The following is a 13,512-nucleotide window of genomic DNA, read 5'->3' as shown; positions in this document are numbered from 1 at the left end:
TGCTTTATGTGCGTTCTCCGGTGTTACTAATAGTACTCCCTGTTATCTGAGAGGTCAGATGACTTTCAAAGTGAAACAGCCAGAGGTTGCCAACTCTCAGACCAGGCCTTTCTTGAGAGGTCTGTTACTGGAAGCCCTGGGCTGACCAACATGTCACTAGAGGCCCATCACCAGTGGCTCACAGAACTCTCCTCAGGCCCCTGATGTGCACAAACAAAGAGACAGGCCGCCAAGTCTTCAAGTCTCTGTTTAATGACCAAGCCAGCTCCGCCCAGATAAAGCTCATGCCCCAGTAGGGAAGTCCTCCTCCTGGTTGATATCCCCAGAAGAGCCCACCCAAGTGCTCACTCGCACCGTCCCAGTCCACTCCTGGACAGTGCGGCAGCCTCATCTCAGCTCCTTTAGCAAGCTGTTGATGGAGGCCAACAGTTCCCGGAAGTAGCCGTCATCTTCGCCTTCTTGGAGTTCCAGGGAGGCCAGTGCTTGGTACTCTGCCTGGAGACTGTTTAGTGTCCTGCTGAGCTGGACGTCCTGACGGTAGCGGTCCCGGCAGGTGGCCAGGAGGGCGCCCAGCGTCTGCAGCACCTTCTCCCGAGCATCATGCTCTGGAAGTGCCAGGAGGTGGGCAGTGATCTCACACCAGCCTTGTTCCCTCAGGCCCGGCAGGAGGTGAACCTGGCGATACTGCTGCAGCTTCTCTGGGGATGAACCCTGGGTCAGCTCTGCTTCCTCTTCAGCAAACATCTGTGCAGCCGGGACAGGGTGGGTGAGAACAGCAGCGTCACCTGGCTGGGCTGCTCTTCCCATCAGGAGATGCTTAGCTATTTCTATATGAATCTGGGCTACCAGGGGCCTCCTGGGAGGGAGTCAATTAGCCTCCTGGCTTTTCATATGCTCCCTCAACCATCTGTGTGTGCATGTGTAGGTATGTGTCTACACAGAAGCCCAGACACCAAGATGCTGCCCCCGGAAGAGGCTCCCCGATGCTGAGGCAGAGGAGGAGTCAAAGCCCTGAGGTAGATATGGTAGTCTATCCAAACAAGTTTATGACTCGCATCCTTAGGTCATTATGGAATACCCGCCCCGTGTCTGCTTAAAGTTCTTCCTTAGGAACCACATGAGGTCCTGAAGTCCCCTGGCTCAGAGTCATCACTGTCCTCCCTGCAGGAGAATAGCTGGATCCATAGCACTTACAGAGGAAAGAGGTCTGTTCCTCCCTGGCAGTGTCAGCGAGCAAGCTCTCCTCTGGGCCTGCTGGCCCTCCTCTTACAATGCCAAATGAAAAGCCTTACTACTTGGCTCTGAGAGAGAGAAAGGGACAGAGAGAAGGACAGAGAGAGAGAGAGAGAGAGAGAGAGAGAGAGAGAGAGAGAGAGAGAGAAGAAGAAGAAGAAGAAGAAGAAGAAGAAGAAGAAGAAGAGGAGGAGGAGGAGGAGGAGGAGGAGGAGGAGGAGGAGGAGGAGGAGGAGGAGGAGGAGGAGGAGGAGGAAGAGAGAAGAGAGAGAAGAGGAGGAAGAGAGAAGAGAGAGGAGAAAGAGGAAGAGAAAGGAGAGAGGAAAAGACAGAAGAGAGAGATGGAGAGAGGGAGGAGAGACCCACTGCTTAGAGGAAATATTGGGGGGCGGGGAGGCCTGCAGCTTCCAATGGTGAATGAGCATCAAGCCCAGGATCAGGCATCCGGCCTCACCAGTCAGCAATGGGCAGAGGCTAAGAAGAGAGCCCACTGCAGAGGTTAAGAATCCAGGCCTACTTCTCTCAAAAGGCTTTGCAAAAACCAAAGTGGACCGGGCACCAAGTCTCCCCCAGGTAACAAACCACAGAAGTCCATCCTGAGCCCTTGCTCAGAGCCAAAGCTCCCAGAGGAAGTGTGTCCAGGTTTCTGGAGCCCCAGAGTTAGCACCAGCCCAGCCTAGCCCTGGTCTCCTGGCTGTTGAATGGCTCTCAGGTTCTGTTGCTCATCCCTCCTACGCCTTCCTCAATGCCTGACTGCCTGCACACTTGGCACTCACCATTGCTAGCACCTCCTCCCTTCCCACCAGCCCTCGGGATCCAGCTGAGCTGTCATGTCTCATATAACATCCTCTTTGATACACATCTTTGCTATCCATCCATCCATCCATCCATCCATCCATCCATCCATCCATCCATCCGTCTGTCCGTCCATCCGTCCATTCTGTTCCAGATGCTGGACAGAAAGAAGCATTTGGGAGGGTACTTTGGTCAAATGACCAGAAGCAAACACAAAGCAAAATGAAGGGAAGGCAGAGCAGGTGCGGGCACTCACCTTCTCGGTGACCAGGTCATAGAGCAGGGTGACCACACGCACGGCCAGTACCTTCGCATTCTTCTCTTGCACGAGACTCCTGAGGACCTGCAGCCCCCCGAGCTTCAGGAACTGCTGCTGGGCATAGGGGAAGTGGCGCAGCAGCGAACACAGTGCAAACAGGACCTGGGCGGCACAGGCCGGGGATAAGTGAGAGCCACACAGATCTGTACTAATTCTAAGGCACAGAAAAAGCAGTCGAGATCAACCAGTGACCCAGCCCAGCCTCCCTCCTTCCTGGCCTCTTTATTCCCTTGGGTCCATCTGTACTCCAGAACTCAGGGTAATGGAAGCCACTTAACAAAACTAAGCAGGCGAACAGTGGACAAACAGCACGGCTCAGGAGATGGGGGATGCAAGCCCATCGGGCCACAGCTAGACCCAGGCCTCCAGATGACATGGCCATCTGCTTTAGCTGGTGTGAGCTCTCCTTGACACCAGTGCACAGTGCTCAGGCCCCTATGTATGGCATAAGTTGGAAGGAGTCTTTCCCCTTCAGGCCCCACCAGTGTGCCGGACACTAGGCAAGGGCAAGAGACAGGGCCTTGCCTTCTTCTTGGCGGTGAGAGGCTGCTCTGTGGCCAGGATGACCAGTAGCTTCTGCAGAGCTCCCCCTTCGATGGCTTCCACCTGGACCTTCGGATTGCTGCGGGAGAAGCACAAGACACTGTGATACCGGGCCAGGCAGTGGTGGTGCACACCTTTATCCCTGAACTCAGGAGTTCAAGACCAGCCTGGTCTACACAGTGAGTTCCAGGACAGCCAAGGCTATATCAAAAAAACCTAAAAAACTAAAACCCAACCCAAACCAAAACAATAACAAACAAACAAAAACCCACAAACACCACCGGCAAAAAACAAAAATGGGCTACTCCATTGGGCCCAGGGTCCAGGGACGGAGCTGGGGCTAATACCACACCGACCTCCCTGGGAAGAGTCAGGGAGTACAAGCATGGCCCTTTTCCTGAACAAGGATCACTCTGCTGGGGAAAGGGGGATGAACGAGTGTGGATGCACCCGGCTACAACAGGCTAAGGCAGAGGTGAGAGGGCCAAGGGCCGCATGCCAGCCTGCTGCTCCCCAGAAGCCAACAGACTAGGCACCCACCATCAGACCATTCTGAAACTGGTATGAAGCCAGGGTTGGGAGCTCCGTCCATCTCCCATGACCCAGGCAGCCACACACCAGGGAGAACCAGAAATGGCTCTGCTGTCTATGTACAGAGCTGGAGGCCAGGCCCATCCTCCACCTGTGCAGCACTCAGAATCTGCTAGAACACCATTTGGGAAGAAGCAGAGCACAAGAGACCAGAGTCTCTGAATGCAAAGCAGATCTTCGTGCGGGCTCTGCTAGAGCAGTTACTGTGACTTTCCTGTCCCCAGGTTCTCCGCGCTCAGGTCAGAGCCTGCCACACTGAATGCCTAACAACACACTAGGGAACGGACAGACAGGACACCACCACTAACAGATCCAGCACCGTGCAGGCAACCCTCACCCGAAACCCACTCTGGGCTGAGAATCTGTGAGGGGCTGAAGAGACGGCTCAGCGCTAACAGCTCCAGCTTCCCATGCAGAGAACCAGGCTCGGTTCCCAGCCCCTGCCTAGCATTCATGCCTACAACTTCAGTTCCAGGGGATCCTGCAGTTTCTGGTCTCCATGGTCTATTTATACATGTTGTGCACAATATGCATGCGGTCGGTCACATATATACAGAAAACAAAATAAATAAGTAAATAAATCCTTATATTTCAATTCCATATCCCAGCCCTCCTGGATATAAGGAGGGTACCAGGCAGGGGGCATGCTGGGAAGCCCAGATAAAAATATAGTTTTACATTTTTTTCTTTCTTTTCAAGACAGGGTCTCTCTACAGACCTGGTACTCACTATATAGACCAGGCTGGCCTTGAATTCACAGAGACCCACCTGACTCTGGGTTACTGGTGTGCGCCACTACGTCTGGCACATTCCTTGTGTTCTTTACATTTTTGGTTTGCGGTACTGTCTCACTATGAAGCCCTCAACTCCGCCACCATTCTCCCGTCTCGGGCTCTTGAATGCCAGGATTGCACACATGCACCATGGTCCTTGGGTTTCTAAGATCACAAGCACAGAAACCTATACATTCAAGTTCTTAGCAAGTTCAGGGCTCTCCCACTCAGAGGCCCATGCAGGGGTCCCCCGAAAATAGAAGTGTCCAGCTGAAGGTCAGATAGTCACACACACGCTATCAGCTCATGAAGGTGTACCAGAATCCCATGAGTCTTTGGCTAGCTGAAGTTCATCACGGGGCAGCCTGGAACCTCCAAAGCACCTGGCCTCCCAAACTCTGACTTCCTAGCCAGGCAGTCTCAGTGGGGCACAGAGAAGCAAGGACAAGTTGGAAGCAGTCAGCTTCTGTTCTGGTTCAGAGTCCAGAGAAAGGAGGAAAACTTGTACACAACACTGCGGCCCTCAAAAGGGGCCCAGCACACAACCGGTAACCCCAAAGCTGGGCAAATGGAATGCTAGGGGTCAAGTCATCCCCTCAATGGCCCCTTCTGTTCCTACCAGGAAGCAGCTTCCAGGCTGAGAGCAGATCTAGCTATACACGGTTTTCCTTCATCCTCCCTTCTGGCTCCGCCCATTGGAAAGATGTATGGAGAGTGCTGAGCGGGCCCCACAGTAGCTCCATCCTTGTGCATAGGGAGCAGCCTGGAGGAGAAATGGAGATGTCCCCGGAGATGGCAGGCAGTCTGAGCAGGGGCCTGGGCGGGGCGTGTTCGCTGCCTCATCCCCTGCTTGAGACAGGCAGCTGCTTCATCAATGGGAGTTAATTAGGGCATTTCTGTCATCATGTGGCTAAGGAACATTCGCCCCCAACAGACAGGGTCTATGAAAAGAAGACTGCCGTGCTGGAAATTCACTAACATCAAACACTACCTCCCAAAGAAGGCGGGCAGTGAGATCCGACAGTATATCAGCCCTAGAAAGCACCTCTGAGGTGCCCCATCCCCGCGGGCCCTCTGAAGACGGCAAACAAAATCTATCACAAGATCCACTGTTAGGGTCTTAGCAGATGAAGCAGGGCTAAGCATGAGAACCCTTCCATGTCACGCTGGAAGCAGAACAAAGAATTCACTTCTCAGGCAAGCTGCCATAGACCGAGAACTACCCAGTCACGCCGCCAGAGTCCGGCTTTCCTAGGGAGCAGAGCCCATATAGAGCAGGGGAGAACAGGTTCCAAACACAGGGATGAGGATCAGAGAGAAAGAAAGCTGGAGGGTTTCTCAGGAAGTAGACAGGAGGACGAGACAGTTACACATGTGCCTGTTGCCAGACATGGCATGGGCAGCTGAGTCTCCAAATTAAATAGGTGTCTGCACCAGCTCTGGGATCTCATGACCTCAAGGTCCCACAAACACCCCCTAAGGGCTGTTAGTGCTTTCCAGGCAGAGAGTATGAGGAAGCAAAAAGGGGCAAGGTTGGGCCTGAGGTATCAGGTGGCTTTAGGCTGTGCAGACAGCAGACATTGTGCTGCCCCAGGCACCCCAGTCATGCTGTATGCTGGGGGTGGTGGTGGGGAGATGCCTACATAACTCAGACCAAGCTTTAAGAACATGCGAGGGCCAAGGCCTGCAGGACGGTCAGAGAGAATCTGTTAACAGTGGCTGGACCTGGACAAGTCCCTTGATGGTGTCCTCCCCTGGGAATCCGAGCTGGGGCTACCTCACATTAGAGACAGAATGACTAATGCTAAACCACGTGTATACCAAGACTATACCATGGTGGACTCGTTTCGCAAGGAGACCTGACCAGACTCTTGAGAGCAGAGCTGCGCCCATGCTAGCCCCATCCCTCTCAGCCCATGGGCTCTGGACCAGAGTTCTGCCCGAGCCCGGAGGAGGTCAGTCCTGGTGGCCGGAGGGTGGTGTTCTACAAAGGGCATCTGAGTATGTTCAAAGGCAGCAGCCTTCCTTGCCCTTTACTGTGCTCAAAGTCAACAGGAGGACACTGGGGAGAGAGCTCATCTACGATGCCGCTAAGCGGGCTAAACTGAACAAATACCATTAGCACTTGGATTGTTGGGGCGCTCACAATCAGCGAGTCAGCTGGCTGTGTGTGGAGGGCAGCGGCAGATGTGGCTCTGTAAGTCTTAAATGGGACAGGCAGGGAGAAGGGTGGATCTGAGCTGGAAGTGATTGCATTTGCTAAAACCAAACAGGTGACAGCAATATGTCAATTTGCCAAGGGCCACCAGTCATATTTTAGCTAAGCTGAGCAACTGGCTACCTGTCAGGTAAAGACCTGACTTCAAGAGCAGCCAGCAGGGCCAGAGACCCCTTGAGAATACTGCCTGACACAGGTCTCAGGCCTGCATTTTCTAGCTTTGGCCTTCAGGGTGAGCTGCATGACTTTCAGGCCCAAGTAAAATATGAAAATGTGGGCTCTTTCAGAGAGTATCCATTTCAAGGAGGTTCCAGCAGAACTGGGTCAAATGTGAGGTTCTGTGGGGCTCTGTGCTACTGCACTGGTCTTCAGGCCGCTGTGGGGTACACAGACACAGAAACCCTGCTGGGGATAATCTGACCGGAAGTCAAATGTGGATCTGTGAAAAGGAAGAAAATGTGGAGGAGGCAGAAGTCTGGGATGAGAAACGGGGGAGGCTGACAAACTGGATGGGGCCAGGAAATGCTCAGGTAAAAACCTGGAGCAGAGCTTGCAGATACCAGATTACCAGATGGAGTGTGGGCTTGTGGGCTCTGGGCACACACCAGGGCTCTGGGCACACACCAGGGCTCTGGGCACACATCAGGGAGGGCCCTGGGCATGTCCGCAGGGAAGCAGGCACACACCAGGGCTCTGAACATGTCCGTAGGGAACTGGGCACACGGCAGGGCACTGAGCATACATCAGAGGAAAGTGCTGTCTTATGGGGTGTCAGAAGCAGGGCAAACATTTCTTCTTTCCACTGTGCTCTAGAGTCCAGAGAAGACGCCATGTAGTAGGGCAAACATCTGGGGTGGCTGTCCAGGTCTGGACCCGCATGGTTTTGCAGAGAGGAAGATTCCTTCTCTGGTATCCTCACTGGTCTAAGCCTGACACCTGGCTTGAGCATCTACGAGGCCGCCATTTGCAGCATGTGCCATCCTGTGAATGTGGGAAGCAGGAAGAGCCGTGCATGCCAGTTAGGGACAAGTTAGGTGTGTAACCACTCACAGGATACAGTCACCTGGGACATCTTTTTTTATATATCATTTCAGATGAGACACTACAAATTACAGAAAAATAAGTCAGGCACAGAGGCTTGTACCATGATCCCATCACCCAGGGATTAAGGGCAAAAGGGCCCTTTGAACTCACGGGTTCAAGGTTCCATTTCAAAACAACAGCAACAACAAACAGAAAAGTAATTTCTTTTGGTTTAGTTTTTCGAGACAGGGTTTCTCTGTGTAGTCTTGGCTGTCCTACAACTTGCTTTGTAGACCAGGCTGGCCTTGAACTCACAGAGGTTCGCCTGCCTCTGCCTCCTGGTGCTGGGAATAAAAGTGTGAGTCACTACCACCTGGCTCAGAAAAATAATTTACAGAAAAACCACTCATCCTGTCCCTTGCCCCTACCACCTGTGGTGGGTGAGGGAATTGACCCCCCCTCCTTATCAGCTACAGCGCTAGGGGAAGTGGGCCCCGCACCTCACCAGGGCAGCCCAGTGGAGCCGACCCTACTGACGGGGGTGCCGGTGAACCGCCCAAGAATGTGAGCGTGGGAGATTTGTTCCTGTTCCTCATCTGCCATACAGTGACGTGGGCCTGTGGCAGGTACGAGGGCTGTCCCTGCCCCTCACCAGCTGCAGCACTCAGGAGAGTGGCCCCTGTCCCTTGCCTGGGCAACAGAGCAGAGCTGGCCCTTTTGGTCCAGGTGTAGGAGAACTGGCCCCATCCCTTGCTTATCACTGCAAGGGGTGAAGGAACCAGGGCAATGCTGGAGGGCTGGCCAACCCTGTAACTACCCAGGCCCAGAGCCAAGGTTATGAGTTGGCCCACCCCAGCATCCACCCATCTGATCTGCTGGAGCATGTGAAGGGACCGGTCCTGCAGACCCAGAGCTGCAGGATCTCCACGACACAGGACAACAGGATATCCAAGAGGAGTCCCAGTGAGGGCCCAGTGTCAATAGTGTAGCAGAAACCAGAGGCCTCGAACCAGAATAGGGACTCTTTGCAATGAACACTTGCAAGTAAAGATACGTGGACAAAGGGGTTACTGTGTGACTCACTGTATCACACTACAGATTCCATGAGAGACTGAGGTTGATTTTTCTCTTAAATTTAATTGGGGGAGGGAGGTTATGAGGGCAGAGGGCAGACATGAAGGGGTGGGGAAATGAATGCAATAGAGATGCATGACGTGAAAGGCACAAAGAACAAATCAAAAGGAAGTTAGAAATAATAATAAGAAAAAGCTCCAACCAGTTCTCTAGCTGTTACTGTTATCACATGAGCCTCCTCCTTCTTCCCCAGCTCTCCCACTTGTCTTCAGTGCTGGGGACCAAGCCTGGGGCCTTGCACATGCTCAACAAAAACTGAGCTGTACCTCTCTCTAGGGACATTTACACGGAACCTTCCCAGTCATCTGAGGGCAGACGTGATGCCCATTTACTCCTGAACACAGTGGAACAGGTTTCTGAAGAACAGACAGCACAATGCCAGGTCAGGAAGCTAACAGTGACTTGGCCATTGACACGGCGTTCGATTTTTGCCAGCCGTCCCAGGTCCAGTCCGAGCATAGTCTGTTAGTCTCCTTTGCTCTGGAAGTCCTGCTTTGTAGGAGACTGACATTTAAGAGTGGAGGCCACTTGTACAATGTCCCTCACTTTGGATTTATCTCATGATTAGACTGGGGTTATTCATGTTGGCAGAAATATCACAAAAACCATTGCTTATTTCTAAGTCCTTCGTATCAGAGGATACAAGATGTCAATCAGTCCCACAGATGGTCATGTTCACTTCGAATATTTGATTATGGAAGTGCTTGTCAAGATTTCTCCACTGTAATATTATTTATCCCTTAGAAGTTAATAATATTGTATGGAGACACTCGGAGATAGTAAGACAACCTATTCCTCAGGATTCTTTCACCACTGGTTGGTTCTAGCGTTCACTGGCAATTCTTGTCAGTCATCTCTATGTTGTCAAATGATAACAGAGGCACTCTGCCCTGGCTCCCATCTTTGTGTGTTGTCAAATGATAACAGAGGCACTCTGCCCTGGCTCCCATCTTTGTGTGTTGGCACTGGACCTGAGAGAGCTGGTCTGTCTTCGTTTGTTCATTTATATAGCAATATGGATTCATGGGCTCTTGTTTAACTTACGGGATGTATTTCACCTTAGTCAATATTTGGATGCTCAAACTATGCTTGAACCAATCACCAGTTCCTTTCATTGTAGATTATATCTTTCTGACATATTTGTGTGTTTGTTTTCGAGACAGGGTTTCTCTGTGTAGCCCTGGCTGTCCTGGTACTTGCTCTGCAGACCAGGCTGGCCTCAAACTCAAGCTCTCTGCCTACTCTGTCTCCTGAGTGCCGGGATCAAAGGCGTGCGTCACCCAGCTCTCATGCGCTCTCTGCATTCTTCGTAAGGATCGCATTCTCTGGCACAAGAGGCTTTTATCTGAAATGCAGCATTTCTCTTGCAGCTGACTGAAGACATGCTGCTCTGATTTCTCTAAGGAGCATTGCTTTTGGGGCACTTTTTGAAAACACAAAATCTAAACCCTACCTTCATATACTAAAGGTACTGGCCCCAAACTCTGCTTTTCCGTGTGTGTTCCACCTGTCTGTATCCTGAAAACCAGCATTTGTGATAACTAGCCAGAAGCCTAACCTGTGGTCTTCTACGTCACCTCTGAGAACCTGCTGTCCAGGACTTGAAGAGCAGGAGAGAGATCGCCATCAAACGAGACAGGTGCATGCGGTTTACCTCGCTCCGACTGCTATCCAGCAGTTTAACTCGTTCCGACTGCTATCCAGCAGTTTAACTTGCTCAGACTGCTATCCAGTGGTTTAACTCGCTCCCCGACTGCTATCCAGCGGTTTAACTCGCTCCGACTGCTATCCAGTGGTTTAACTAGCTCCCCGACTGCTATCCAGCGGTTTAACTCGCTCCCCGACTGCTATCCAGCGGTTTAACTTGCTCCCTGACTGCTATCCAGCGGTTTAACTCGCTCCGACTGCTATCCAGCGGTTTACCTCACTCCGACTGCTATCCAGCAGTCTTCTCAAGCTGAACTGCCGTCCATTCTCAGGAGGCCTCTACCTCCAGTTCCAAGTCTGCTCCACCTAAGTAGAAGGTGCTGAATTCTGCCATGAGAGGTCACAGCCCTTCAGACGCTTGAGAAGGTTCCCCCTGACCTGGTGCCACAGGACCCTGCTCTTGTTCTCACCAGGACTCTTGCAGCCCTGACTTCCACATGAGCTGCATGGGATGGATGCTCGGGGCTCCCAGAGCCCAGTCCCGCCAGCCATCTCTGTTGTAGGCCCTCTGTCCCCATGCTTGAGGCCTCTGGGCTTATGGTAATCCTTTATAGAACCGACTTTGCTTAGGTTAACTTCCTGGAAGACAGTCACATGATCCTCTGATGAAACGTGGTTTTCTTTTTTTTTTTTTTTTTTTTTTTTTTTTTTTTGGTTTTTTTCGAGACAGGGTTTCTCTATGGTTTTGGAGCCTGTCCTGGAACTAGCTCTTGTAGACCAGGCTGGTCTCGAACTCACAGAGATCCGCCTGCCTCTGCCTCCCGAGTGCTGGGATTAAAGGCGTGTGCCACCATCGCCCGGCTAGAAACGTGGTTTTCTCAACATGACCCAGAAACTAAACACCGGGCCTCTCATTTAGTCTTACTGAAGAAAAGATGTTAAATGTACACAAGCAAAAACCAGTTACACGCTGCGAGTGCTGCACCACATCCTCTGCTGGCCCAGTCTTCCCTACACAGTGAATACAGATTGGTATATGTATTAAGTAAGTTGTTTGTATCATTTTACTGACAAAATTAATTTTTTTGAGATAGGGTTTCCCTATATAGCCCTCATTAAGTGACCTGCCTCTTAAGTGTTGTAATTAAAGGTATATGTTACCACACATGGTCTCTAAATTAAATGACTTTAAAAGATTATATCATAACAATGACCAGCATGGCATTATAATCCTAAAAGTACAGGAGCAGCACACGTGCCTTGGCAGCAACCAACAGCTGTCTCCTTGGGAAGATCTGTTCACCCAGTCTGGGCAGTGGGAGGTCACACCTTCAATCCCAGCACTTGGGAGGCAAAAGTAGGCAGAGCTCTGAGTTTGAGGCTAGTCTGGTCTACAGAGTAAGTTTCAGGACAGCCAGAGTTGTTACACGGAGAAACCCTGTCTGGTACTGGAAACCTCGTCAACTACCCAGGGTTGGCGAAGTCACAGATCTGGGAGGAGCACTGACAACTGTCACTTCATTAAACCAGAATAATCCAGACTACAAGCTAAAAATTGGTTCTGGTACTCACAGATAAGTGTAGGTCTTACCTCTCATCAAGAAAACCTCTCTTTACAATACATGCAGGCTATTACAGAAACCACAACCAATCAAAATGCAGAGCCCAGCCCCGTGGTGCATCCACATGTGGACGCAGATTCCAGCCCCATGGTGCATCCACGTGTGGACTCAGATTCCAGCTCCATGGTGCATCCACGTGTGGACTCAGAGCCCAGCCCCATGGTGCATCCACGTGTAGACTCAGATTCCAGCCCCATGGTGCATCCACGTGTAGACTCAGAGCCCAGCCCCCATGGTGCATCCAGGTGTGGACTCAGAGCCCAGCCCCTATGGTGCATCCACGTGTGGACTCAGAGCCCAGCCCCATGGTGCATCCACGTGTGGACTCAGAGCCCAGCCCCTATGGTGCATCCACGTGTGGACTCAGAGCCCAGCCCCATGGTGCATCCATGTGTGGACTCAGAGCCCAGCCCCATGGTGCATCCACGTGTGGACTCAGAGAGGGCAGAAAGATTTATGGGAGAGAGGAATAGGGAGTTTGCTGTGAGACTGTCTCCTAGGAATATCAGAAGCCACGCCCCCACCCACACCCATAAAGCCAGCACGGCTGCCTAAGCAGGAGCTGAAGAAGGACAGCAGCAGACATACCAACATGGACTGCAGCGGGGAGCCCAGGAGGCCTCAACTCCGCTAAAAACAAACAAACAAACAAACAAGGACCGCTGAGAGCGAGAGTCTCCTAGGAAAGAGCGCATCAATTGGTTATCCAATGCCAAATGGTCGGCCCTGACAACATACATAAGTACCATTATACAGATGGAACAGGTTATACTTACGTATATACACACACACACACAGAATAACACTTAATGAAAAGGAGAGGCCATGGATGTGAAAGAGCAAGGAGGGGTAGAGAGGACTTAGAAGGACAAAAAGGGGTGAGAGAAATGCTGTAATCATATTATAGTCTCAAAAAAGAAAATAATTTAAAAGTATCTAAAAAATATTTGTTTTAATGTTTATGGATGATTGTACCACATGCATGCAGTTCCTGTGGAAGCCAGAGGAGGGCGTTAGAACGCCCTGGAGCTGAAGTGCTGGGTCGTTATGAGTGGCCTCGAACCGAACCCCTGGGTTCTCTACAAGAGCAACAACCGCTCTTACTCACTGAGCCTTCTCTCCAGCTGCCTAAAGTTAAAATTTTAATAGGAAAATTTAAAACCTGACTTTGTTAGGAGCCTTTCATCCTAGCCTTCGCTTTGATTGTTTTGATCTTCGCTCTGTCATGGTCCATCATGCTAATTATTCAGCCTTCTGTGTTATCTGTTGCTGTGCTTTAATAAAAGTATCAAAACGTGAAGGAAAGGACGGGAGGGGAAAGAAGAGCCAAACCCCAGCCTGGGCCGAGTGTGACGCGAGCTCGCGGGTTCCCATGGAAAGCCTCGCTGATCTGACCTCTAACAAAACACTATGGGGACAGGGCAGCTGGGCACAGGTATGCCTCGTTTGCTTCTGTGTTGACTGGGATCAATGAAATTAATATTTGTTTTCTCAATAAAGAGAGGGGGGAAAGTGGGGAAGGTAATAGGGAAGGACTCAAACATTAAACTAATCTGCAAGATTGGGTCCCATGCCCTCTCAGCCCCCAGTACCCCGTAAAGATGCACGCACACA

The 13,512-nt window shown here is 51.4% G+C and overlaps 1 protein-coding gene across 4 annotated transcripts in view; it reads right to left on the bottom strand.

The window, feature by feature from the left end:
- Positions 1 to 234: 234 nt before the first annotated feature.
- The window catches only part of Sil1 (SIL1 nucleotide exchange factor), a 259,660-nt gene continuing 246,382 nt past the window's right edge, over positions 235 to 13,512 (bottom strand). For all 4 annotated transcript variants that reach the window (XM_075968964.1, XM_075968966.1, XM_075968967.1 and 1 more), the window contains 3 exons: positions 2,873 to 2,969; positions 2,285 to 2,449; positions 235 to 744 (listed from right to left, as the gene is read on the bottom strand). In XM_075968964.1, coding sequence (XP_075825079.1) covers positions 388 to 744; positions 2,285 to 2,449; positions 2,873 to 2,969 — 619 coding nt within the window. In that variant the 3' untranslated portion in view covers positions 235 to 387. The remainder of the gene's footprint in view (positions 745 to 2,284; positions 2,450 to 2,872; positions 2,970 to 13,512) is intronic.

Source organism: Microtus pennsylvanicus, chromosome 4, assembly GCF_037038515.1.
Source record: "Microtus pennsylvanicus isolate mMicPen1 chromosome 4, mMicPen1.hap1, whole genome shotgun sequence".
NCBI classification, from domain to species: Eukaryota; Metazoa; Chordata; class Mammalia; order Rodentia; family Cricetidae; genus Microtus; species Microtus pennsylvanicus.
Note: the sequence above shows the minus strand (reverse complement) of the source record. Positions and strands in the feature narration are given on the sequence as shown.